This window comes from Lontra canadensis, unplaced genomic scaffold (genome assembly GCF_010015895.1).
Source record: "Lontra canadensis isolate GAN:19392208 unplaced genomic scaffold, GSC_riverotter_1.0 scaffold147, whole genome shotgun sequence".
Taxonomy (NCBI): domain Eukaryota; kingdom Metazoa; phylum Chordata; class Mammalia; order Carnivora; family Mustelidae; genus Lontra; species Lontra canadensis.
Genome location: NW_022631141.1, coordinates 1,234,013 through 1,259,484, shown reverse-complemented (window position 1 = coordinate 1,259,484; position 25,472 = coordinate 1,234,013). Strand labels below are relative to the sequence as shown.

Here is a 25,472-nt window from a genome sequence, read left to right as displayed (position 1 = left end):
ATATTCACCTCTCTTTTCAAGTAGGATTGTTAAATGTACCCCTCTACATCTTGAGTAGAGGGGTACATTTAACAATCGTTATCAAGATGTAGAAAGTTGACATTTCATTCAGTTTATATGCATAAACTTTTTAAAAAAGTGATTAGAAAAATGCAAATTGTGTATTTCTAGTAGTAAGTGCTAGAGACCTTAACTGTTGGTGGTTTGTTTACTTCCTAAACTTGAAGAAAAGAAAAAGACCATCACTGAACAGGGTCTAGAAAGAATAGTCCTCCACTTCCCCCTGCTGATAAAAAGGAAGCTAGAGGACACTGCACAAGTATGGCTGGTACAAGCAGACTTAACACCAAAACCATGTGGATTTGGCTCTCTACCAAAATGAAACCTGTGGGTTGCAGTGATTTCCATTTGTGGGCCCCTAGAGCCCCGTGCAACTACCAAGGGGCTAAAAGTGGGGAAGGTTCTCATTCACTCAATCTCCCACGGACTTACAGAGAACCATTTATGCATCACTTGCATGTCCCTGTGGTGCTAGGTATGAGGAAAAAAAAAAAAAAAAAAGAAAGGTGAACTACACAGAAACTCCCATGCCTGCGATTCCAGTCTCGCAGAGATGGCCCACGAGCCCCGGTAAAAGCTGCAGAGGAGGACACAGTGCTCTCAGAGTCAGTCAGATGGAGAGCTCAGCTCGCCTCTTTGACAACGGTCCCAGCTACGCCCAACCCTGAAGGATGGGATCTGCGGGGCATGCAGAGAGCACAGCACATGCAAAAGTAAGCCACTGTAGTAGTTCAGAAATGAGAGGGAGGCAAGGGCCAGAGTATCAGAATTGCAGAGGCCATGGTAAGGAGTGCAACTTTTAGCTTCACTAATTTAAAAGTGTTTTTAAGTAAGAGAGTAAAATGATCCAATTTACATTTTTTTAAAAATTGCTCTGCAAGAAAAAAATATTTTTAAAGGATTGGAGAAACAGGAGGAGGAGCACAAAAAAGGGAGAAGGTGAGTAGAAATGCTGTGCTAAGAATTCTAGGCTTTAAAGGTAAGATAAAGGAAACAGTTGCACTTTCTTCTACACTGTCTTATTTGCTCAGTTGATACAAGAAAGCAAAGCTCTCGTTAGAGATAAAATCAGCATTTGGTTTGGGTACCCATTAGGGTATATCTCAGAATTTAAACACAGTGAATGCAGTACCAAATAAGAAGGAATCCTCAACACATTAAAAAAAAAAAAAAAAAAAAAAATGTCAAGCATAGGGACCTGACCTCAAAACAGAATCAGTTTATCTTCTAACTGAAATCCGTTCTTTGGCTTGATCATTTATCCTGCTCTCATGCCTGCACTCAGAAACCCCTGTGTATCAGTAAATCCCGCCCAGTGTTACAGTTCCCCTTCCCCGTCTAACAGTCCCCCCACCCCCGCAGGTGACCTCCAGAACTTGCTCTGGAGACCTCCAAGGGCTCCGCATCCGTCAAGCCCCTGAAGTCAGCAGAGCGAGCAGCAAGGACAGAGGCGGCAGGTGTTTCCTAAAGCACACACGCTCCTGCGCGTCTCCATGACCACAGCTGTGTCTGCGGAACACTAAAGCGTGGTCCTCGCCCTCATGGAGCCAAAGGCATGCAGGTGTGACAGAAAGAAGACAGCTCATCAGGCTGGAGGGAGTGCTGCGTCCCCTGAGGCCTCCAGGGAAACCTCGGTCACTCACGTCCCGATACTCGCCAGTCCCTATCCCTCCATCTCTACCCTTACCGGAAGGAAAGGAAAAAGGTGAGAAAACTGAAGTGAGATCTCCATTTCTCCATAAATCTTATTTGGTCCCCAAGTAGTAACCACTAAATCAAATTCAAATTAGCAACCAGATACTTCCCAAAAGTACTTGCACTGCTATTATCTCCTTAATTTTTCTGTTTACATTTCTCATAAAAGCAATGACACAAAAGCCGGAAATAGTTGAAAAATCATGTAGAACCTGTAAAAATCCCTCCCACATCTCCTGTGCAAGTGAAACTTCTGTTCATGCTTCAAATTCAAAATTAAGTGTGATCACCTTTTTAAGCTCTCCTAGAAGACAGCAAATCTCTTATCCGATTTTGATGCTCTTTTCACATCTCGTCTTTCTCCATTAGGCAAACCTTTCCCAATCAGAGACTGTCCTGTCCCCCTCTAAGTCTTGTCTAGTGCTATACTTGATAACGTATCTTACATATCCAGTAATATTTTGGATAGACAGTTCTTAATAATATTATAATAACTTGCCTCCCTTTTCTACTTTAGTATTAACTTGACATTATTTTTAGCAAGAAATACAAGCAGTAAAGTAAATGTAAGTATGCTAAGCATACTTAGCACCACGGGGACATTTACTGACAGTGAAACCTGACAGTAACATGGTTTTGCTAGTAAAAAAAAAAAAAAAGGGAGATTCCACTATTCAAGATTTTTTGGGAGAACTGAAGTGTTTTAAGCACAATAAAAAGTTAAGCCAAGACAAAGAGCAGGATAGCAGTGAAGATACCTACTTCCCACTCTGCCCCCAGATTCTGACTGACAGGCAGCTGTCTCTAAGCAACACTCTTAATCACTTCTAGCCTAAATGACTAATTACGAAATATTATGGCTAACTTACCTGCTTCAGAACCCACTGTAAAGCTTTTTCAAAGTAATCTCCAATCCAGTTTTCAAGATTATTCCTGTAATCAGGAGGCTGATTCTTCAACCAAGATTTTATCAGAGAATTAACATCTGTCTCTTCATCACTGAAACAGATTAATAAGCATGTAAGAAATTACTCAGGAAGACATTGTCAGGGGCGCCTGGGTGGCTCCGTGGATTAAACGTCTGCCTTTGGCTGAGGTCACGATCCCGGGGTCCTAGGATCAAGCCCCACATCGGGCTCCCTGCTCAGCAGGAAGCCTGCTTCTCCCACTCCGCCTGCTTGTGTTCCCTCTGTCACTCCCTCTCTAATAAATAAATAAAATCTTTAAAAAAAAGAAACAGCAAGCAACTAACTTCAGAAACAGTCTGAACCAACTTGATAACACTATCATGTCACACAATGCCAAAAATGGCTTCAAATGGTGCTACAAGAGTAGGGCATTTATACAGACCCATACGTGTCAAACGCTAAAACAAGAACTCAAAAAGCAAAAGAAAGCTTTGTAATTACTCGTTTTGGAAAATGGAATTGGCTGCAATGTTTATGCTCTGGCTTGAGAATACTCTACATGAGATCTAAAATTCATTTATTCTTCATTTTTGCCCCTGAAGCCTCCTCCAACTACGTGGAGGAAGAAAGGAAACATTAAGTCAAGAGGTTTCCAATTTGTACAGTGAGAGTCACTTTCCTAGGTTGGCCTGGGTTGGCCCTAAAATTCTATGAATCAAAGATTCTATGATTAAGATACTGCTACTTAGTTTAGGATTATTAGCCTCTATCTCACTGACAGCTCGTTCACTTACTGCACTGGTAACATTTAAACAAAAGTAAGAGGAAAAAGAGAAACAATGAAATACTTGCTGTGTCACTGAAGTAAACAAACAGTCCTTAGCGACTGTAACACACTGAACACTGAAACAATGTAACTGCACTAAAAGAGTTACTCCCTGTCAGAAGTAACACCTAACAAGAAGTTAACAGAAAATGAGGAGGCACGTATTTACGTATCATTCATATAATTTATTCCACTCCGAAACCAAACCGGTAACTGCAGACTATCCTCACGTCACGTAGGCAAGAGCTCTGATGGTTTACCTAAGAAAGATCATTCCCATTCTAGATATTGTGGCTGGCGAGGCACAGCTTAAATCGTGAGTTTCAAATACAAAGTTAACATTTGGGCCGAACTGAATCCTCTCTCCGCTGGGCATGGTGAGGAGCCGATTGTCATCCAGAACGGAGTTCAGGGACTCGATCCACTCGGGGTCAATATCACCATCACATATTATCCAGGAGCTCACATCTGTTTTCAGAACAAAGAAGGGGAGGTAAAATAAAACTAGACGCAGTGATAACAACTAAAAATAAGGAATACAATAACCACCTCTTCCTCTCCAGAAGTAATTTCCACCCAGTGTTATTTTGTGTTACAAAGAGCCAAAGCACAAGCTGAGCTCTTCCCTGTGAACCTGCAGTACAGGCGCCCTCGAGGCCTCACGGGCACTCCCGGCATCGCTGGCCAAAGGCTGGCCGCGAGCCACGCGCTAATGCCCTACCTGCCCCCCAGACATACACAACAGGGACCTCCCTAAAGGACAAGACAGTGTGCGCGACTGAGCTAGTTCCAGTCCCCTGACCCCGTGCGATATTCTCCACACCTCTGTCTTCTACCAGGTCGTAAGAATAGAGTATCTCTTGTAGTAAATATAGGAAACCCATTTTAGCATTCTACTTCAGAAATACAAAATTCGCCCATCAAATTTCTTTGATACATTAAAAAAGCTGACTTCAAAGTGGAGAGGCAGTGTTGTTTATACAAGGTTTTTCAGAGACAAACTTGTATTTTAAATCCATCCTTCCTAAAATGAGAGTGGTTTCAAGGGTCCTTAGACCTCAATTCAAACTGGAAAATATCACCCATAAAAGTGTAAAAAATCAATATAGGCAATATTTGGCTTTTACTTACTGTGATATTATTAACCACAGTGAAAATGAAGAACTACACAGAAAATCTCTTTCAATGTCTCAATTCTAAGCCCCTCCCTCACTGGCTTAGAAACACAACTTTTAGTTACGACCCTATAAAAAGTAGGAAGTCTTCTCAGATTCTGGCCAAAAGTTGCTTTAAACACCAAATCAAAAAATTGAGAGCAAGAAGTCTACTGTTTCATAACTTAAATTTTTAAAATTATCCAAAGCACTGTATTCCAAATTGTTGTGAGTTAGAAGTGTTCACACACACACACACCAATTTTAACCCCAAATAAAATCTGTCATCTTCTTATTTGTGAGGCACTAAGATAGCAACCCAGAAAGATTTTCGATTTTTTCAGTAACTTAATCTAGTCATGAATTACAGCTCATCCAGATTACCCCGAGTTTCTACTCTAACAGGAGCCCCTGTTCAGTCCGGATCAACACGACAGCACGTCTTGGGTCCCTCTGAAGTAAACAGTCACATACATCATTTACAAGGCAATTCAGTCGTGCGAAGGCTTTCATGAGGACAGCATTAGAGACACGTCCTGTCGTCCTCTCTAAAGGACTAAGGAAAGCAGTGAATCACAGAACACAGACCAACCTGGAGGTTCCCGGACCACCTGGCGAGCGCTGCTTGTCAAAACGCCATCGGACCACTCCCTCGTGTCCATGTCAATATGGCCCAGCAGCTGATGCCGAGGCATGGCTTTGGGATTCATGGTGTACTGCTTGACGGCTCTGCCGACTCTGCACAGCGCCGCCCGCAACATCCTCCACAGGGTCGACTTCCCAGCGCCGCTCGGGCCGACAATGACAACGCCCATTCGCTGGCGTAATTGTTCGTACAACTCTAAAGCCTTCTTGATCTAGTAGAAAACAAACACGTCCGTATGAGAGTTACGGTACGTAACCATCTGTTCTCACTCTGTAACAAAATAACACCCAAATAAATCTGAGCTCGTTTATACTCTGATCTTTAAGTCCGAAATTTAAAAGATACAAGTATACTTTCCAAGCCATTTGATAACACAACATGCTCATTCTTTTATTCACTCAAATATGATATATTCATTATTTTATTCATTTATTAATTCATGGATATTCTGTATCTCACCAAAAAACAAACAAGAAACCTGACAGAAAAATGTTCATTTTGAAAATGTACTAGTGCTACATTAAAAAAGCTGCTAAAAAGAATTCCTCCTAAGAAACTGTCAAAGTGAAACTAAACCATAAGTAATCAATTATCAAACACATATGACAGATCTACTATGGGCCAGGCCATGTAAGGGGCACCAGGAATAAAATGATGAGAAAAACAGACGTGGATCCTGGGGCACTGGGGTGGCTCAGCAGGTTAAGTGTCTGCCTTCAGCTCAACTCATGATCTCAGGGTCCTGGGATCAAGTCCTGCATTGGGCTCCTAACTCAGTGGGAAGTCTGCTTCTCCCTCTCCCTCAGCCCCCCACCCTGCCCCGCTTGTGCACACTCTGTATGTGTCAAATAAATAAATAAATCTCTAAAAAACAAAAAACAGACATGGATCCCACCTTCCATGAACACTACTACCTGATGAGGGAAAATCAGTATTCATGCAATACACGATCAAGTGTGAATAAGTACAGGAAAAGTAATGAAACACACAGCAAGGAAACCTCATCTGGACTCAAAGATCAGGGAAGGCATCCATGAGTAAATGAGATTTAAATAGAAAATAAAAGATAAAGATAGCTAATAAGTAATTACCTAAGAGAAAGGATCAATATATTCTAAAGTTGTTTTTTTTTTAATTTTATTTATTTGACAGAGAAAGACAGGGCAAGTAGGGGGCAGAGCAGAGGAAGAAAGACGAGCAGACTCCAAACTGAGCAGGAAGCCTGAGCGGGGCTCGATCTCTGACCCTGAGATCGTGAGCTGAGCGGAAACCAAGAGTCGGACGCTCAAACCGACTGAGCCACGCAGGCGCTCTGTCCGCTCTGTCGCGCTTGACGGTTACCTGGTTCGGTATGGCTTCATAGTTGGCCTCCTCACAGACTTGCTGTAGCGCACAGCTCAGCTCACCATATTCCACTTCTTTAAAGTCAATCCCAGGAAACACGTCTTTAATCAGCGCATCAAACCGTGAGCAATCGGCAAATGTAAACTTTGACATTGTATTAAGCCTCAGGGCTTGTACCACAATATGACTTTCATCACCTAGAGGAAAAGCTTCATTTAAAATTATTAGTCACTTACTTTAGAAAGTTTCACTAACTGTAAACACAACTTTCAAGTACCCTGAGAGCACTACTAGTAATTACGTGAGGTGCTAGAATTCAGCAGCAGTTAAAGCGCTGCGGTTCCGTGTGTATGAACGGACGAGCTTACCTTACTATCGTTTGACCGCTGAGAAACAAGGGTCCCTAAAGTACAGTTCTGGACTCTTTCGTAGGACTTGAGCCCCAAGTTTCCCAGACTTAAGTTAATAATAAACATCATGGGGGACCTAGGCGGCTCAGTCGGTTAAATGTTTGACTCTTGGTTTCAGCTCAGGTCGTGTTCTCGGGGTCCTGGGATCGAGCCCTGTGTCGGGCTCAGGTCTCAGCACGGAGGCTGCTTGAGATTCTCTCTCCCTCTGTCCCTTCCTTTACTCACGTGTGCTTTTTCTCCCTCAAAAAAATCAATCAATCAATCTTAAAATAAAATAGAAGTCGCGAGCACTTTTAATTGCATAGAACTTCACCATTTTTATGTGATCCTTGTAACACCTGTATAAAGTAAGAAACGGTTACATTATTCTGATTTTATATATGAGGATATTAACTCTCTGAGGGTTTAAGTGATTTACCCGAGGAAGCAGAGCAGTATAATGGCTGAACTCAGACCCAGATCAACAAGGTCCAGACTCAGGCATCTCCAAATCCACCAGGACCGCCTCCCAGAAATTCAAAGTCCTGAGACTAAAAACTAACTCGGCAACAATCTTTAATCAGACCTGCTCAAAATTGATTCAGAAACCCATCCCTAAACCAAATATAAATACGAACATTGTTGCAAGATTTTTACTTTTTCAAGAATAATTAATATCCTTTAAGTAGCTGCTGATAGATAAGACATATCTATGAAGGCAAGAAACCATCTTTCGCCGGGGATTTCTCTGTAATGGCTGAATATTTCCCTGTTTAAGTACGTGCTAAGACGCACGGCCACAACAGTTTGTTTCAGGCATCACTAAGGCATCTTTAATTACTGCAGGTCTGGCTTCTATAGTTCTTAAAAGTCAGCAGAGGGACAACAGAGAAATAGTAATCTAAGTAGCTCACCAGATGACTTCTCTTCCCCGGCATGTGCCAACCCGTGACAGAGCCAAGCAGCTTCATTTGTTTAAGAGGCAGACTTTGACCATTTAAAGCCCAAACAGGTAATTTCACATGTGCGTTTTTCTACACCGACTTATTTTCAGTGTCTTAACTCGGTTTTTTGTTTGCCTCTTTGTGGGTTTTTAGTACTCATTTAACAGAGAGGACAAAAGAGGGAGGGCGTGCACGTGAGCGGAAGAATAGAGGCAGAGAATCTCACCCACGCTAAGCAGGGAGCGCAACGCGGGCTCGATCCCAGGATCCTGAGACCATGACCTGAGCCAAAATCAAGAGATGGACACTTAACCGACTGAGCCATCCAGGGAGCCCTCACTTACTTCGGTTTGTTGTTGTTGTGATTGTTGTTTAATAATTTGTTTATTTATTTGAGAGTATGTGACAGAACATGGGGGGAGGGGCGGGGCAGAGGAGGAGCAGGTTCCCCGCTGAGCAGCGAGCCCGGAGTGGGATGTGATCCCAGGACCCCGGGATCACGACCTGAGCTGAAGGCAGACGCTTCACCCACAGAGCCACCCTGGCATCCCAGGCTTCATTTCACCAGTCTGGAGGGCTGAATACTTGGCCTTTCATAAAGGCCCACACCCATGGGTGGGGCAATCATTGATCTTACACAACTGGGGAAAAAAGGCAGTAAAATATAGTAAAATATCAGGAGTCCAATCTGAATAGACGATTTGATAAGTACATAAATAGCGAAGAAGAGACCAATCTTATTTGCAGAAGAGTTTCAAATAATATTTGTAGATACTCCCCCTCTAAAAGATGGGGCGTACTCCTTGCCTGCCTGCTTGGAAGGGGAGCCACCTTCTGTAACCAGATTCCGACAGTGGGGAAAGAGGAAAACAGTGACGGCCAGTGACTGTTACAGTGGAGACACCCCGCAAATACTAAGACCATCCAGAAGGTGGACATCAGCAGTGACACCGTGTGCTCACTGTGCACACGCAGACACACAAAGGGTCTCAGTGATGCGCTAGGATGGGCCCTTCGCCTCTCTGGTGTTCCTTCCACACGTTCAGAACCTCGTCTCATCGTGAGAGAAACATCACGACAAAACCCAGACTGAGGAAGAGTCCACAGGACACAGGACCTGTACCTGGGAAACAAAACCAGCCCGATTGGGAAAGCATCACAGCACCTAGGAGACTAAGGACACATGATGACAACAAGGCGCCCCAGACTCGATCCTGGAGCAGAAAGAGCATTAACGACAGATCAGGTGCCATCCAGAAGAAGTCTGGACGCCAGTTAATAGTAATATGCCTTAGTTTCGTCATTTGGACAAATATGCCATAGTAAGAAAGGAAACAATGGGAATGCTGTTTTTACAACTTTACTGTGAATCTACAATTGTTCTATAGTTAAAAGGTAGTTTTTATAATGTTAAGTTTTTTAAAGGGTAACTTTGCTTGTTATGCTATCTCTTTGAAAGAGAAAATCCCTGCCAGTTTCTACAGTTCTGGTTTCCGTAAGAGAGAAATTCTTAGGCTCTGCCCCAGACGTGCAGACTCAGGAAGCTGGGCATAGGGACCCAACACTGGCGTTTGACCAAGCCTCCCGGTGATTCTAATGCACATTACACATTGAGGAGATGTGGACTACACTATTCCTCTACACAGCACAACTATTTAATATTTAATGCACATTTTAAAGTTATGATAGGACATTGGATAAGAACTAGGGAAAATGTGAATGAAGTATAGATTTCAGTTAAAAAATACTATCAATACTGGTCTACTAGTTGTGACAAACAGAGTTGCTAGTCTAAGATGTTAACAACAGGAGAAACAAGGGGCCAGAATCTAAAAGTGTTCTAATTTAAAGGTTTTTTTTTTAAATGAGATTGTAGCTGAGTAATGAACCCTACCATTCTGCTTAATGCCACTTTTCTTCAGCTGCCTAAGAAGGCCTCCACTTCCTCTAAGAACGGTCTTCAAGGCTCTTAGACCCCAGTCGTAATGTTGCTGGGGCGTCAAAAGTTCCCTTAAATAGACACAGAAATCACAAAGCATTAGATAGCTGTAAGAAATTATTTTTATTACTAAATTTAAAGAAAAACAGACTATAAGTACAGACACACAGAAACGAGTACTGATACTCCAATCAATTTATGAAAAGGACCCAGTCACAGGACCTGTCACTCCAGTAAAACACTGAAGACCGACAATTCCCAAGGACAAGGGTGAACCTGTCATGGCCTGACTACCACCCTCCTGAAGACACTAAAGGACAAGCACCTGGGGCCGTTACCCCTCAACTCTTCTGTCCATTTGCCTGGACCTCGGTTTCTGGCACTCCAGTTCTCAGCAGCTCCTAAGTAGTATGAACCAGAACTCTAGGTCGCCCAAAAAAGCTACAAGCCCACTGCTATTACTAGAAATAAGACATAAGAGAAATTGTGGAAGATTCCCTCCAGAGAACAGTAGGCTTTGAAGGGTCTGCTGATAGCGTATGATCAGCATCATTTAGCTGGTGCACCCCAATAAAAAAATGTTGCAGAAAAGAAGTGAGATCAAATTAATAGCGTTTAAGGAAAACAAACAGTTTTGAGTCAGATGTTTTATTATTCAAACTAGAATCTTCTCTATCGATACCTGAAGTATAATATAATCACCAATACGAAAATCACTAAATCACACTGGACAAATGTGAAAAATGATCACTAATCCATAATCAATCACTGGAACCAAAAAATATAAAAATACTTAAGAGAGGAAAACTCACCTGGCTAGATTGAAGATAGCTACCAATTTTCTGCCCAAGACTCTGGCATCCTTGAAGCCTTCCGAATACAGAATAACTTCTGCAATAAGCTCATTGTCTGGACGAGACATGGCTACTGGCCTGAAAAGCTGTTTAAGATTGTCAGGTAGCTTCTGTCTTCCTCCATAACCTTTTCCAGCAGGATTCATTGTGATGAAAATTCCAGAATTAGAATTTATTTCTACCTGAAATGTTAATTTAAAATATAGGCATTAAATATTTGTAACTATAAATATAAAACAGGTTGCTAACCGACATTTTATTGTACATATTCCTACACACAAATCTTCGACCCCGGCAGAGACGCACAACCACCCCCCAAGGAGAGCGCTGCTCGCAGAAGTCCTTGATAACCAGTTCTCGGGAGTCGTCCGTGCCTGCCGAAAGCCTCCTGGTTTCAGGCCCTTTGCTAGGTACACAGAGACAACACAACTCTGACCGAGAGTCCGTAACAGTCTATGCCCTTCTGAAGCTTACAGCCCACAGGCAAGCACCGTGTGATTCACGCTTTGACAGGGGAGGCCCGAGACCACGAGAGTCGCTGGTAGGAACACCTTCAACAGCACACTCAGTGCCGAGTCAGAGTGTGCGAACGACGGATGGGAAGTGAGCACAAACACCTAGAGCAAAAAAACCCGGCTAGAAAGAAAGGAGAAAGAGAAGTGGCTGGAAAGCTGAGCGAAGGGAAGGTTGGCTTCTGTTTTAATTAGATCAAATATTATAATAGTATTACATACATAATAGTATTATAATAGTATTACATACATAATAGTATTATAATAGTATTACATACATAATAGTATTATAATAGTATTACATACATACATAACTGCATGTTATTAAAAAGGAAAAGATGTGGTTATGTTTCAAAGCCCAAGAGGAATGGGGAGAGGAGGAAGGGCTCGTCTATCATGGAGGCAACAACAAAGGCAAGGTCCTTGGGAAGGAGATTCCAGCGTGTAACTGGAAAGATCAGTGCTGACTGGGAGAAAGGACGACTCCCTCCGTTTGTTGCAGGAGGAAAGGAGGGAAAAAAATTCAGTGTGTAAGAAAGTAAATTGTGATGGCAGAGAGGTAAAAACGTGATCATTCCTCTCGTCTTTATGAAGAGTTTAAGCAGCATGTAAATAACATCATGAGTGACTGAGAACTGCTCTCACTTCCCGGCCTGCGCTGAAAATCCTGTCCTGTGAAAATGTTATTACGGATCAGAGGATGATTTCACGGGACTTTGAATCTGCAGTGTCGTCGTCATCATGCACTATACAGAGAAGCTCCCACTTTCTTCTACACAAGCAAGTTCACTAAATCACACTGGACAAATGTGAACTAGAGAAGCTCCCACTTTCTTCTACACACGCTCTCATGACTTGAGTGTGTCTCTGATGGGGAAAAGGGAGGAAGGGAAAAAGCCAAGTGCTTAACTGTTCTAAGATCCACACGGAACAGGGATCAGAAACACGAGCCTCAGACTGAGACGGTCCTGGGGCCAGTTCCCAACCCCACGACGTCCTCCTCACTCACCAAGCCGCGTTTTCCCCATGATAAAGTGGAAAATGTGCAGCAGCCCATGCCTGGCAGGATGCAGACGAGCTCGCAGCAAGATGGGACCGGGAACACGGGGCACGGAGCCGGCCGCGCCAGCAGGTGCCACCGGGGGTGAAGTACCCCGGACGGAAACTCTGACGGTGACCGGTCGGGCGGGACCAAAAGAGGGTGACAAACCTCGGACAGCGCACGTGAAAGGGTGAACGGGCGCCCCAGAAGAAACAATGAGCAAATATCTGCCCGAGCGGGAGTAACGCAGAGTTGTGAAGAATACCTGAATTCTTTAAATTCCCAACTTTTCAATACCTCCTTGCCAAGCAGTTCGCACACAGTTCTGTGATTCTTCAAAGCATCCTGAATTGTCTGGATCTGCATGGACACGGCTGACAGCACGGACTCTTCCAGTCTGTTGAATTCATCAAAACAGCCCCAGGCCCCACACTTCACTAGACCAACAAAAATTCGTCCCATTGACTTCACATCGATGCCCTAGAAAGGAACAGCAAAAACTATATCCGTGAAGAAGTAGTTAGGATCTCTAATAATCATTTAATACTTTGACATTTAGGGGCAAGGTAATCATTTCATCCACCAGTGCCTTTTTGGCTCTTTTTAAAGCACAAATCAAATAGCTATACTTTATAGGGTTTAATAAACAAGTAATTCATGTGAGAGTTCTGGGAAGTACACTCACTTCTGGAAAGTTCTGGGTACTTCCCAGAACTAAACAGATATAAGATTTTCAGTTATCCTTAAGCTGAAATACAAATCCTACACAAAATGTTTTGAAAATGCTGTTTTCAAAATGAATTTTTTTCTCTTTTCTGTTCACTATTGTCCTTGCTAAAAACTTTTCTCCTTCTCTTCTCCTATAATCATTTGTTTTGTTTCTTAAATTTCATGAGTGAACTCTAGGAAACAAACTGAGGGTTGCTTGGGGGAGAGGGCGGTGAAGGGATGGGATAAATGGGGGATGTGCATTAAGGAGGGCACGTGATGTGATAAGCACCAGGTGTTTTGGCAGTTTGCTTGTTTTTTTTTGTTTGTTAGATTTTATTTATTTGACACAGAGAGAGAAAGAGCGTGTGTGCACAAGTCAGGGCAGCAGCAGGCAGAGGGAGAAGCAGACTCCCTGAGAGCAGGGAACCCAATTCGAGACTCAATCCCAAGACCCTGGGATCATGACCTGAGCTGAAGGCAGACACCAGGCACCCCAGCACTGAGTGTTATGTACAACTAATGAATCACTAATTAAAAACAAAACAAAAACATTTTTCTTTTCCACTCTAACATAAACCTTCATTCTGTATTTAAAATTATTTATTTGTTGGGGCACCTGGGTGGCTCAGTGGGTTAAAGCCTCTGCCTTCGGCTCAGGTCATGGTCTCAGAGTCCTGGGACCGAGCCCCACATCAGGCTCTCCACTCAGCGGGGAGCCTGCTTCCTCCTCTCTCCCTGGCTACCTCTCTGACTACTTGTAATCTCTGACTATCAAATAAATAAATAAATAAATAAATAAAATCTTTAAAATTATTTATTTGCAATAGTTCTCTTAGAAAAGCTCTGAGACTATATTCTCTGCAACCTCTCCATTTTTTTGTTCATATAAAATAAGTTTTATTTTCAAGTTACCCAAAAATAAAGTGATTTTAAAATAGGGCTTTTGGGGTGCCCGGGTGGCTCAGCGGGTTAAGCCTATGCCTTTGGCGCAGGTCATGGTCTCAACGTCCTGGGATCGAGCCCCACATTGGGCTCTCTGCTCAGCAGGGAACTCGCTTCCTCCTCTCTCTCTGCCTGCCTCTCTGCCTGCTTGTGATCTCTGTCTGTCAAATAAATAAATAAAATCCTTACCAAAAAAACAGGTTATTTCATATGTAAGTACATGAATACTAAGCCAAAGTCACAACTAACACACTACTGTACAGTTTGTAATTGTGCATGCTACCTCATCACAATTAAAAACTAAAACTTGTCTTCCAAGAAGTCCACCTAAGGCCTTGACTGATTCTGTTTTGCCTGTTCCCGCTGGCCCGTAAGGGTTTCCTCCGAGGCCCATCTTCATGGCCTGCGTGAGCGTGAGGTAGCACTTGTCCGTCAGTGGCGTGTAGACCAGCTTGGGAGCATTGCCCTACACAAGGGAAATACAAAGTCTCAGTATTCATGTTTTATGCAACCTTACACACGTGGCGTGGTGGGACTTGTTAAAAAGCTAAAAAGGCAACAAAAAAGTTAAAGCCGTTAACATAGAAATATACCCAAAATACATTTTTACTAGAAGAAGCTTTTAAAAGCACAAACCGAAATTAAACTTCGTCATTCCGAAGCAGTAGGTTACCCCATCCTCAGTTACTACACCAGAAGGTTTTCTGAAAAGTCTCTCAAGTTCTTGATGATGGTACAGAGACATGCTACTAAGGCAAAGAAATCCAAAACTGCATTATACAGTAATCAATCTGTCTTGTATTTAAAAATTCATGTAAATTAATTCCCTGAATCTTAGTTTTGAAAATCTTAGAAGTTTTGAAAACTTCCTTATGAAATTAATAATATCAACACATCAAATGATTCTCAAAATGTCTAAGTTTTAGGGAAAACAGATTCCAATTCCAGTTGCAGTTTATAGAGTTTTTCCTTAATTTAGGTAGACAGGTTTGGGTCTCAAAAACACATCTCCTTTTGAAAGCGTCCACTGGCAACGGTGCAGACGTACACTTGTTCACGTAGCTGTCTGACACGTCTGATGACTGAGTCGTGACGGGACAAGGCAGAGGATGCGGGTGGGTTTTCTGAAGACACGTTCCATGAGGGAGGTTATTTGTGTGAGGCTTCTCTCACCTCACCAACTGGGAGCGTTCTCTGAAAACACGCAAAAGCGTATTTTGGCGCGGTGGCGACGGCACCGAGTTTGGCTGTGTGTGTGTGTGTGTGTGTGTGAGAGAGAGAGAGAGAGAGATGGGGAGGGAAGCGGCGCGGGCCAGACCCCTCGCGTCAACACTGCCAGACTCCGTTCGTTCTCCCTGGACCAAAGAGCTCCATTTCTGAGTAACTGTTACTGTAAGAAAAGGCACATTCACAGAATTCGGTACAATACGGCCATCACTTTAACTTTTCTGTAAATGTTTCTCTGCTGTAACACCTTCTGTGTTATGATGTAACAGGAAAGACAGTCCCACACACAAAAATTCTTAAAAGTTATGACTAAAATAAGAAATAATTGTCATCCAATAGCAAATTTAAGATAAATCATTTCAGCTGAAAAAATAAAACACTTTGCCACCAGCCATACCTGATACTCGTACGTGTACTGAAGTTCGGAATCCACCATTTGCACGTAACACGTGTGGTCGCTTTTCATATAAAATCGGACTTGTTTTTTCCAGGCCCAGTCTTCAGTTGTATGAACTCGAGCTTGGTTTAACTGCTTTACCACGTCAATATTGTGAATAATATCCAGAATCAGTGCTTTAAGTTTAAGCTCCAGAACGCCAGATTCTGTAGGCAAATTAAAGTATTTGGAGAAAATGCCAGCCTGTGAGAGCGTGTTTATTACACACATACACAGATTTGTTGATGCGAGTGGTAATTTCATGACACTTGGAACGATCCAGGCCTGTAAATCACACGCGCCAAACCGCGGCCGATTCACCGGGAAGAAGCGGGCAGGTCGCCTGCGCGGACGACAGCCGTGGACCTGCGGGGCGCGGACGCGGACGCGGCTCCGGCCTGAGGGGGCGAGCGCGCCGCCGCCGGCGCCGCTCAGCCGCAGCACGAAGCCCACGCAGCGCCCCCAGCGCCGCGCAGGCGTCAGGAGGCACAGACGCTCCGCAAACTGGGCGCGATCTGAAGGCGCCGAGCCCCCGCGCCCACGGCTCCTTTCTCTCGGTCTGTCTGGGGTCCCGACGGCCGGAGCGAGCGCAGGGGGCGCCGGGAGCTCGGGCTCGACAAGCCGAACGGAGCCCCAGCCGCAGAGCCCGAGCAGCGCCGGGGCCCGAGGGAGGGAGGCTTCCTGGGTCATCCGGGACCTCCCGGGACCGCAGGACGAAGCCCGCAGCTCCTCCCTCGGCGTCCCGCCCGCCGCCAGCGCACGCGGCCCGGCCGGCGGCCCGCGGAGAGGGCGGTGCAGGGGAGCAGAGAGGAGCCGCGAACGCCCCGCGGAGCAAGGAGAAGGGCCCGAGAGACCCAGCGCGATCCCCGGGCTCCCCTCCGGCCGCGCGGACCGCCTTCCCGCCGGCGATCCCGCCTCGGCGGCACCGCGGACGCGCCGCGGGCACTGCTCGACTCGGAAGCGCGGCGGCGGCTCCCGGCGGTCAAGGCCAAGAGGCCGCGGGGCTCGACGTGGCCGCCGCCGCTCCCGCCGCAGAGTGGAGCCGCCAGGGGCGTCCTCCCGGCGGGCGCGCAGGGCCGGGGCCCGACGAGGTCACCTGCGCCAGAAGCCCGCGACGGGCCACAGCACTGAAACACGACCCGGACGCTCGTCGCACGGTGTCCACAGCGCCCGGGGTCCCGCACGGCCCACGCGGAGAACCGCGACGAGACTCCGGGAGAGCGGCCGGCGGACGGCGGCACGGCGGGCACAGCCGGCGCCTCGGCTCCGCGGGACGCTCGCGCCCAGAGCAGGGCGAGCGCGGGACGCCGGCAGGGCAGCGGCAGGGCAGCGGCGGGGCGCGGGGCCGGTGCGCGGGGCCGGCGCGCGGGGCCGGCTGCTCGCCCCGCGTCCCTCGGCTGCTCCTGCCGGCGTGCGGGGGAGGGACGACGACGCCGCCGTCTGGGGAAGGTCCCTACATCCGTTTCAAGTAATCAAGGACACTCTGGTACAACGCAAAAGCACGTGTGTTCTAACCCCAAACTGCACCTCCGGAACCGGGCCGGTTGACAGCGCCAGTGACAAACACAGCACTCCACCGAGCGCGAGCTCAGACAGCCCCCGAGCGGCAGACAGCGGGCCAGTTCTCATACCGGTGTTCCCCGGATCCTCACCACCTGTGTCCACGCTAGTGTAGTGCTCGAGCTTCGCCACCAGCTGACTTTCAATCTGATGGAGACTGTGGTCCTTGATGGCATTTTCCACGTCTTCAGTGAATTTAATCTGCTCTGCCAAACACAGTATCTAAGGACCAAAGAGAAAAGTTATTTTTAAAAGGTAAATTTACTCAGAAAATTTCATGGACTTAAGGAAAGACACCCTCCTCTGGATCTCCAGTCCTGTTCCGGGTCTCTAACTGAACGTTACTGGCGCCTCACACAGTCCGGAGGGGTCCCTTCACCACAAAGCTCGCTAACAATTCACTGCCAACAACTCTCCTACATGCCTCCTTTCTGGTCCTAGAAACCACCAGGCTCCCAGGCCCCTGTAACCAAAGAGAATTTCTGCTTTCCTCTCCCGACTCTCCTGTTTATGAACAGCTTCTTCTTTTTTTTTTCCTTTTTTGATAAAAATTATTTATTTAAACTTCATTTTTTCAGTGTTCCAAGACTCATTGTTTATGCAGCACACCCAGTGCTCCATGCAATCTGGGCCCTCCTGAGTACCCACCGCCAAGCTCACCCCTGAACAGCTTCTTTTCAAGGATGCAAAGGTACCAGTGCATTCCAAACTCATCTCAGGACACTCCAGAAGTCTAAAATCCCAAAATTCCAAGTTCATCTTAAGTTCTGTCTTCATCTTTGAGTCTAATACCCATAAAGAGAAACTAGCTATAGATCAAGGAGATATCCTTATACTTAAATAAAACATGAAGTGTTAACACTGCTTGAAAGGCTTTCTGTAACGGAACCAACCTAGCATGGCTACTGATAAAGCCGTTACACGTTCAAACACTAGCCTTCGAAAGCTTATGCTGCAATAGTTCGAGAGTTCTTAGAGGAATGCAGAAAACCAATATCTTCCTTTAAACTAAAGACGTGGTCCATCATAAAGCCACCAATGCTACGAAGCAGATACTTTTCAGCGCCCACATGAATGCCCTCAGACTCCTCTCCTTCCCGGCTCCGCCATCTGTGCACACGTTTATAACTTTACAGGCAGGCGAAGCTGCCGTCTTGTTCTACCTTAACATACTGCATTAATCCACTATCAGAAATATTACATAAATATCTTCGTTTACATAGCATTAAATACCATTCTTTAAAGGAAGAGTGACTCTTTCCAGGGCAAAGTTATCTCCCCTCATTTGTGGGACAAACTCACCAGGCTCTTCCGTCAGGTGTGTGAGACAGCATTTAAGCAGACCAAATCCGCTTTTGGAGAAAAGACCTTTGCTCTTTAACCTTCATACAAAAATGTTCACTTGCCACCTCCAAACTAATACTCCTATCTGTGGACTTCCTCACAGGCAACAGGACTGAACTTCTGCATTATAAATGCACATGGATAATCTGTTTAACCATCTGCTCGACAATTTCTGCAAGAGGCTATCAGAAATGGTAGTCAAAATACCACCCTGGCTAATTCTCAAGTCACACCACCATTACAGTACCCGGGCAATTTTAATAACCTAAAATGCAGCAGTCATTAACAGTATTTTGCAAACATTTTACAATTTAACCTTCCAAAGAAACGGGCAATGCACGTATCATCATGCCCTCCGCACTGTGCAGGAGTCCCTCTGAGAACAGTGACAAAGCAGGATTGGACCAAGGTCTGGCCAAGTCCCTGCACTCAGCACGCGGTCTCCTTCCCAGGTCAGAACGTCCCTTCTGTACCTTAGGTCAGGTCCTTACAAAAACACCTCTAGAATCCTGACCTAGCGGCCTTAACTCCTAACAGACACTCACGCAGTCAGGCTATCCAACTCCTGCACATAAACGCTCTTGAGGGAAGTTTTTCTTAGCATTAACTGCTAAGACACTAGAATTTTTTTGTTTTGGTTGACAACAAACTATCCCTATTTTCAGCAGTTCAGATTTTACAGGACCATGAACTGCTGACTTGTTTTGTGGTCCCCGTTTTCAGCCAGGTGCGTGGGAGCCCCGAAGTCAGCTGCGGGCTGGGACCCAGCAGTCCCCTCCTGCACCCGCCCCTCCGGTGCATCTCCTGACACCATTGTCATTTCCCCAATCAATCGCTTTGCAATCCTTCTTTCTGGAAATTTTTAATATTTTGCCTTTTATTCCAAGTTTACTTAAATCCTACCCAGATGTTGATAGGAGTAGAGAACATTTCCAGAAGTAATAAAGCAGTTTACCTGTGACTTTGCAATGGTATTATTGTTCACTGATGATTAATTTTCTCTAAGAGCTTAACAAGAACTGTAAGACATACTTTAGTTTGTCTTGACATGCTAGAAGATACAAATGATAGGAATAATACAATGGCTAAGAATCTAAAATATTCAAGTTTTCCATCTAACTTCTCCAGCTTTAAAAGAACCAACATAAAACCTGTTCCTATATCATCTGGAAAGCATATAACCTTAAGCACTGGGTAGATTTTCCTGTGAGAAATCAGCGAACATCTCCAAAGCCGGCCTTCCGCGGTTCCTGAGAGCTGACGCCCCTCATGGCCTTCACCGGCAGCAAGAGTCTCAGCCCCAGTGAAACAAATCCTGAGCAAGGCAGGAGTTCACGCCAGCCTCAGGACCACACGAAATGACACCGAGGTAAGACCCCCGACCACGCTCTGTAACCACAGCCGTGGGCTGGGGTCTCAAGTGTGAGCTCCTATGAACACGGAGCTGCGGGAAGTCCATGATCCCCCAAGCAGAGCAGCTCTCGGCTTCCCGCCAACACCCCAGTCCAGCACCAGGGCTCTATCCAGACACGCACGGACACCCCGCTAACCTCCCGCCAGCACCGACCTTCTGGATGAGTCCACGGGCGAGGGGGGCCCAGGGGACGGGCCTCAGTGAATCAATGAGGCACTAACCAGCAGGCCCCGGGGCGCCCCTGCACCACTGATCCCCCTCGCTGGCCTGAGGGCCTCGAATCTCAGCGCCTTCTGCCTGAGAGCATCTCGCTGTCAGCAAACCAGCGGAGCCAGAGGAAACAGCATGGCCAGGTGGTCCTGTCACCGTGTACAGGTACGGGGACAAGACTCAGAAGTTACACAATCTGTCAGTATCAGCTGCTAGAGAAAGGAAGAACAAAGATGCTGGCGTCTGACCTCCTGGCCTCTACGTCAGGGATCTTCCCACGAAACCCGCCTGCCTACGTTGCAGGCAGGAGCCCCCTTACCTGTGAAGGGAACGCAGACGGGTCAATTGAGCCCTGACAACTTCGTCCCGCAGTCACACATTCTATCAACAACTGCTTCAGAGTCTGCTTCATTTCGAAGGCTAAATCATTTAACCAGGTCTGAAAATAAAATTAAGAATAATACACACAAGGGGCACCTGAGTGGCTCAGTCAGTCAAGCACCCAATTCCTGTTTTGGCCCAGGTTGTGACCTCACGGTGGTGAGATTCTCTCCCTCTGCCCCTCCTGCCCGCTCACATGCTCGCTTGCTTGCTCTCTCTCTCAAGATAAATAAATAAGGGAAACTCCTCAAAAAATAATAATATACACCAGTCATAAAACAAATATACACTCTATTGGCTGACCCTATTAATTTATTTCAAGAGGCAGGATTTAATTTCTTATTGACTTTCAAACTCCCAAAATGTGTTACATGACCTATAATAATTTATTTTATTATTAAAGAAGTTAAATAATTTGAGGAAAACCATCTTTTCACCTCTTGGGATGATGGCTAAATATGAAAACTCCCAAATGTATAGTTAGCTATCACCGTCATCATCTCTGCAAATGACTGTAACACAAGCAGACTGACCCCTTCATTCCAATGTTGCAAGAAATCAAACCAGACAGCGGGGAGAGTAAATCAAAGTCACAGTGACTGGCTCAGCCTGCGGGCTCATGCCCCCTGGTGAGCACACACTCAGAAGCTGCAGCGAAAGAAGGGATTGCTTTTCTATGGTGAGCTCTGTTATTTTGGGAGCTAAGCCACTTCCTTAAAACTAATTTTCTTTCAGGGTGAAAATAATACATTTTCACTTGAAGGTAGATAAAATAATAAAGTCAAGTGAAGTTAACCTAACAATAATAACTGATAACAACAGCAGTGAATACTTATTAACCGTGACTCTAAAAGACCATATATTTGCAATAAAATATAAGTGCCAAACCTACAATGCTAAATAGCTCTTCGTCATTACTTAGGACTCCACGCTCCGGACTTCTCATCTTTAGAGCCCTTTCCGGTACACAAACAGCACAAACGTCCAATGCCACAGCAGCTCAGGCTCAGGGTCTCCGTGCCAGGCTGCAGACGCCGCTCTGCTGACCGCGGCCAAGCCTGCAGACTTCCAGCACCCTCTGCCGGCAAAGCCACCTGGGGCCCGCTGCCGGAACCGATGCCGTTCCTCTCTTTCTTCGTCTACTCCCAGGAAAACCCCAAGAAAGGCAAACGACAACAAAACAACAACAAAACTCTTCATCAAATACAAACACGGGAGCTACTAACAAACCCGTGCTTTCAATCACCTGATTGATGTCATCAGCATCCAATCAAATGTTGAGGCCTCCTCAGGAACAGAAAGTTTGCTAAACTGTATAGACATGAGTGTGGTAAGGCCCAGGCCCCAACCACTAGCTGGGAGAGAACTCTGGTCCGTGACAATTACCATGCACTGGGCTCGACCTCCTACAGTCTGGTTTGCTGTGTACCTGCCTTAGGTACACATCAAAGGATGGTTCAGTGCCAGGGCCGCAGGGCCGACTGAGCAGTGGTAGCCCTGTAAATGTGTTAGTTGCACACTTACTTACTCACCCAGATCATCTCATATAAAATCATCTTGTCCAACCATCACGCCACACAACACATTTTGGGAGCGTGGGAGTGAGTAACAAATCATAATCCACCTCCTGAAATAAATCATCTTCGAGTGCCCAGTGCGTATTCACGCTGCAGACGCGACGTACTGTACGTAAAGCCACGCGCCTCATCTAACTGCCAACAGTCTTTGCAACAGACAGGAAGCTGGGTAGTAAGATGGGTATTTTACAGATAAGAAAGCTGTGATTCTAAGTCACGAGCTAATAAGTTGAGGAGCAAAGATTAATAACCTGGCTTTTCGACTCCAAAGCAAAGATTCTTTTCATAGTTACATACTGCCCTCCAAAGACTAAAAAATCTGTATTTTTTTTCAATATCAAATCATTCCGAACCTAACAAATCATCTTTTCAAGATACGAGATGAGTTTCCTAAAAGGCCTAAGTTTTACCTAACAAATCGACTAAATTATTTTTTTTTAAAGATTTTATTTATTTGACAGACAGAGATCACAAGTAGGCAGAGAAGCAGGCAGAGAGAAAGGGGGAAGCAGGCTCCCCGCTGAGTAGAGAGCCCGATGCAGGGCTTAATCCCAGAACCCTGAGATCATGACCTGAGCCGAAGGCAGAGGCTTAACCCACTGAGCCACCCAGGCAACCCTAGACTAAATTATTTTTGATACAAAGTTCATACAGTTAATTCTTTTCATTTTCATACTGGAAGAATTACTTACCTCTACATTATTTGAGAGAAGAACTTTGTTTTTAAAAGGCACGACCTCTCCGTCTAAAGACTTCATTGCAGTGATATGCTTGGATTCCTCATCAAAGCACACACTGTTAATACCTAGAATACAGAAGACCAATGGAAATGTGAAAGGGTGAAAGACAAAATTATTAAACAAGGTACGTCACTCCCCCAGTATATGTGTACCTCATAGTATGTATCATAATGTACTAGAATTATGTTAATTCTCCAACATAACACAACAGTTCCTCCTCATCAAAAATGGAAAGAGCCCACAGGCCCCCAATAGGCGGATGACTAGGCCGGCGCACTCCCCCACCGGCATTGGGCTCGGCAACAAAAAGGAGTGAAGTGTAGCCGCAGGCATCTCAAAGACATGAAGACGAGCAAAGAGAAAGGCCAGACGCAAAGGAGCGCCTAAGAACACACACCGATGATTCCGCTACCACAACAGGAGACGGAAGAGAAGAAGAAAGGGGGAGGGCAAACGGGACTTCCCTTCCCCCAGATGCGTAGTTTATTTTCTGGTGTACAAAAATACTTCATCATATTGATGTGTAGACACCCAATTTGGATCTTCACAAAAACCCTATGAGTTATTATCTCCAACGTGAAGGAGGAAACCAAGCTTCGAGCGGTAATTCGTAACTGGCTAACCCAGGCCGGAGGCCGAGTGAACGCAAGCCTGCTGATTGCAAGGGCTCCGGCCGCTGCCTCCCGCTGCCCAGGTCACGGCTGCGGACACGGCGCCCCGGAGCTCCGCACACACGGGTGCGGAAACGTGAGGGCTCTGCAGGCCGGACGGCGTCCGTGTCGGCTACTCGGGTGTGCCCTGCAGCCAAGAGCAGCGCTACACAATCACGGGCACGGCTGTGGTCCAGCAAGACCAACCCACAGGAAGTCAGGCAGGGAGCCAGAGCAGGCCCTGGGGCCCACTGCGCACTTATCCTGTCAGTATAGGTGATGGAAATGTTTGACTGAATTTGAAAAATATGGCTGCTCTCCAACAAATGGAAAGTTCTGAAAAAATACTCATCTTGAATTTTATCACAGGCTTGCACAGGTCCTGGCCCGCAGACAGCGGCTCAGCGAGAGGGACGCTCGGCCCCGTCAGCACACTGGACACCAGGTGACCTCGCCTTGGCCCCCAGCCCTATGGCACTCTGCACCCAGACGACCCCTGATGTCACTCCTCCGCCCCTGACCACCCCAATCACAACGATGCCACTGGAGTGCACCCGCTCCACAGTGAAGGAGCGTGCTCTCCCCCTCCCCACAGCCCGTTCCCGCCGCCCGCCCAGCCTCCTTCTAGCAAACACCGGCACGTTCTGCAGACTGCACCACCCATGCCACCTTGCAGGCGCCCCAAGACACTGCCAACCGACCCACAGCTCAGCTGTGCCAGCTGCAGGGAGTGCCGTAGGGCTGTCCACGCAGCAGGCTGTCTTTCCACTAAACCATGAACGCTTCGAGTGTGGGACACACATTCTATTCAACGGTTTACCTCCGAGCCTAACACTGTGCCTAGCAGAGCCTGGAACGCAGTAAGTACGTGCTAGAGATGTGCCGATCTTACCAGCAAACAGCTTTCTGAGGTGAGACTGAATCACCGATGGGCTAGTCGACTGGCCCAGCACCTCCAGCAGGTCATCGTCGCCGAGGAAGTAAAACCTGGGGAACACTGAGCGCTTCTCCTGACACAAACACAAACGAGAATAAGAGCCTTATCTTTTCAATGAGTCGTACAACAAAGGACTTCATAATTTATTATAGAAGTCTAATTTAAAAAACATGCCTCCAAAAACTCATTTAATGATTTCTGACATCGCTGAAGCTGATCAAGTATCGTCAGCAGACAATTTCTGATTCCCGCGTGAGTCGTTAACGTCGTAACCCTACTGTCTTTCTTGATGTCAGCCATTATTGACCTGCAGAGAAAAAACAGTTATTTTTACCTTTATTTGAGCAGTTTTTGGCTGGAAGGGAAATACTGAGACATTTATTTTTTGCCTGCATAGAACAAACTAGAGGTAACACTATCAAAATAGCAAAACATCACTACACTTCTAAAAAATCATGCTAAAAATTAAGAATAGCCCTTTACTGTTTTTAAATACTTAGTTTTTTCTACTTTAAGTGGGCTCTACACCCAATGTAGGGCTTAAACTCAGGACCCCGAGATCTAGAGTCCTACGTTGCACCAACCAAGTGAGCCACATGGCCCCCCCCTTTACCATTTTCAATCTACCGTGTTGCAAATTCTCCAATTTCATTCATTCGCCAAACAAATATTAAACCGTTTCTCATAGAGATAATGGTCCAGTGGCAGAGAAAAATAGTAAATATTTTTTAAAAATATTTAAATGATGACAAATGCTAAGAAGGAAAAGGACAAAGTACCTTTAAAACAGCTAATGGGACACCCTGCCCTCCAGCTTGAGAAAGTCAGTGAGGCTGGGCTCCGCAAGCTGAGTCAGAGAAAACGTCCCTGAGCAGGGGCGGGGGTGGGGGGTCTCTGAAGCAAACAGAGAGCGGCGCAGGAGAAGCTGCAGAAGGGGACACGGAGCAGACCAGGCTTCACCCTCAGAGCAGCGGGAAAGCAAAGCAGCCAAAAGCCCGGCCTCCGCCCAGACCACTCTGGCCGCTGTGCG

The 25,472-nt window shown here is 45.9% G+C and overlaps 1 protein-coding gene across 1 annotated transcript in view; it reads right to left on the bottom strand.

Moving 5' to 3' along the window:
* The window catches only part of DYNC2H1 (dynein cytoplasmic 2 heavy chain 1), a 274,850-nt gene that overhangs the window by 211,252 nt on the left and 38,126 nt on the right, over positions 1-25,472 (bottom strand). The window contains exons 27-40 of the mRNA XM_032844099.1: positions 24,617-24,749; positions 24,398-24,515; positions 22,808-22,920; positions 20,477-20,596; positions 17,261-17,411; positions 15,591-15,796; positions 14,250-14,432; positions 12,611-12,793; positions 10,718-10,941; positions 9,861-9,976; positions 6,631-6,830; positions 5,236-5,500; positions 3,750-3,957; positions 2,625-2,754 (exon numbers count right to left, since the gene is read on the bottom strand). Of these exons, the coding sequence (XP_032699990.1) occupies positions 2,625-2,754; positions 3,750-3,957; positions 5,236-5,500; positions 6,631-6,830; positions 9,861-9,976; positions 10,718-10,941; positions 12,611-12,793; positions 14,250-14,432; positions 15,591-15,796; positions 17,261-17,411; positions 20,477-20,596; positions 22,808-22,920; positions 24,398-24,515; positions 24,617-24,749 (2,350 nt within the window). The remainder of the gene's footprint in view (positions 1-2,624; positions 2,755-3,749; positions 3,958-5,235; positions 5,501-6,630; positions 6,831-9,860; positions 9,977-10,717; positions 10,942-12,610; positions 12,794-14,249; positions 14,433-15,590; positions 15,797-17,260; positions 17,412-20,476; positions 20,597-22,807; positions 22,921-24,397; positions 24,516-24,616; positions 24,750-25,472) is intronic.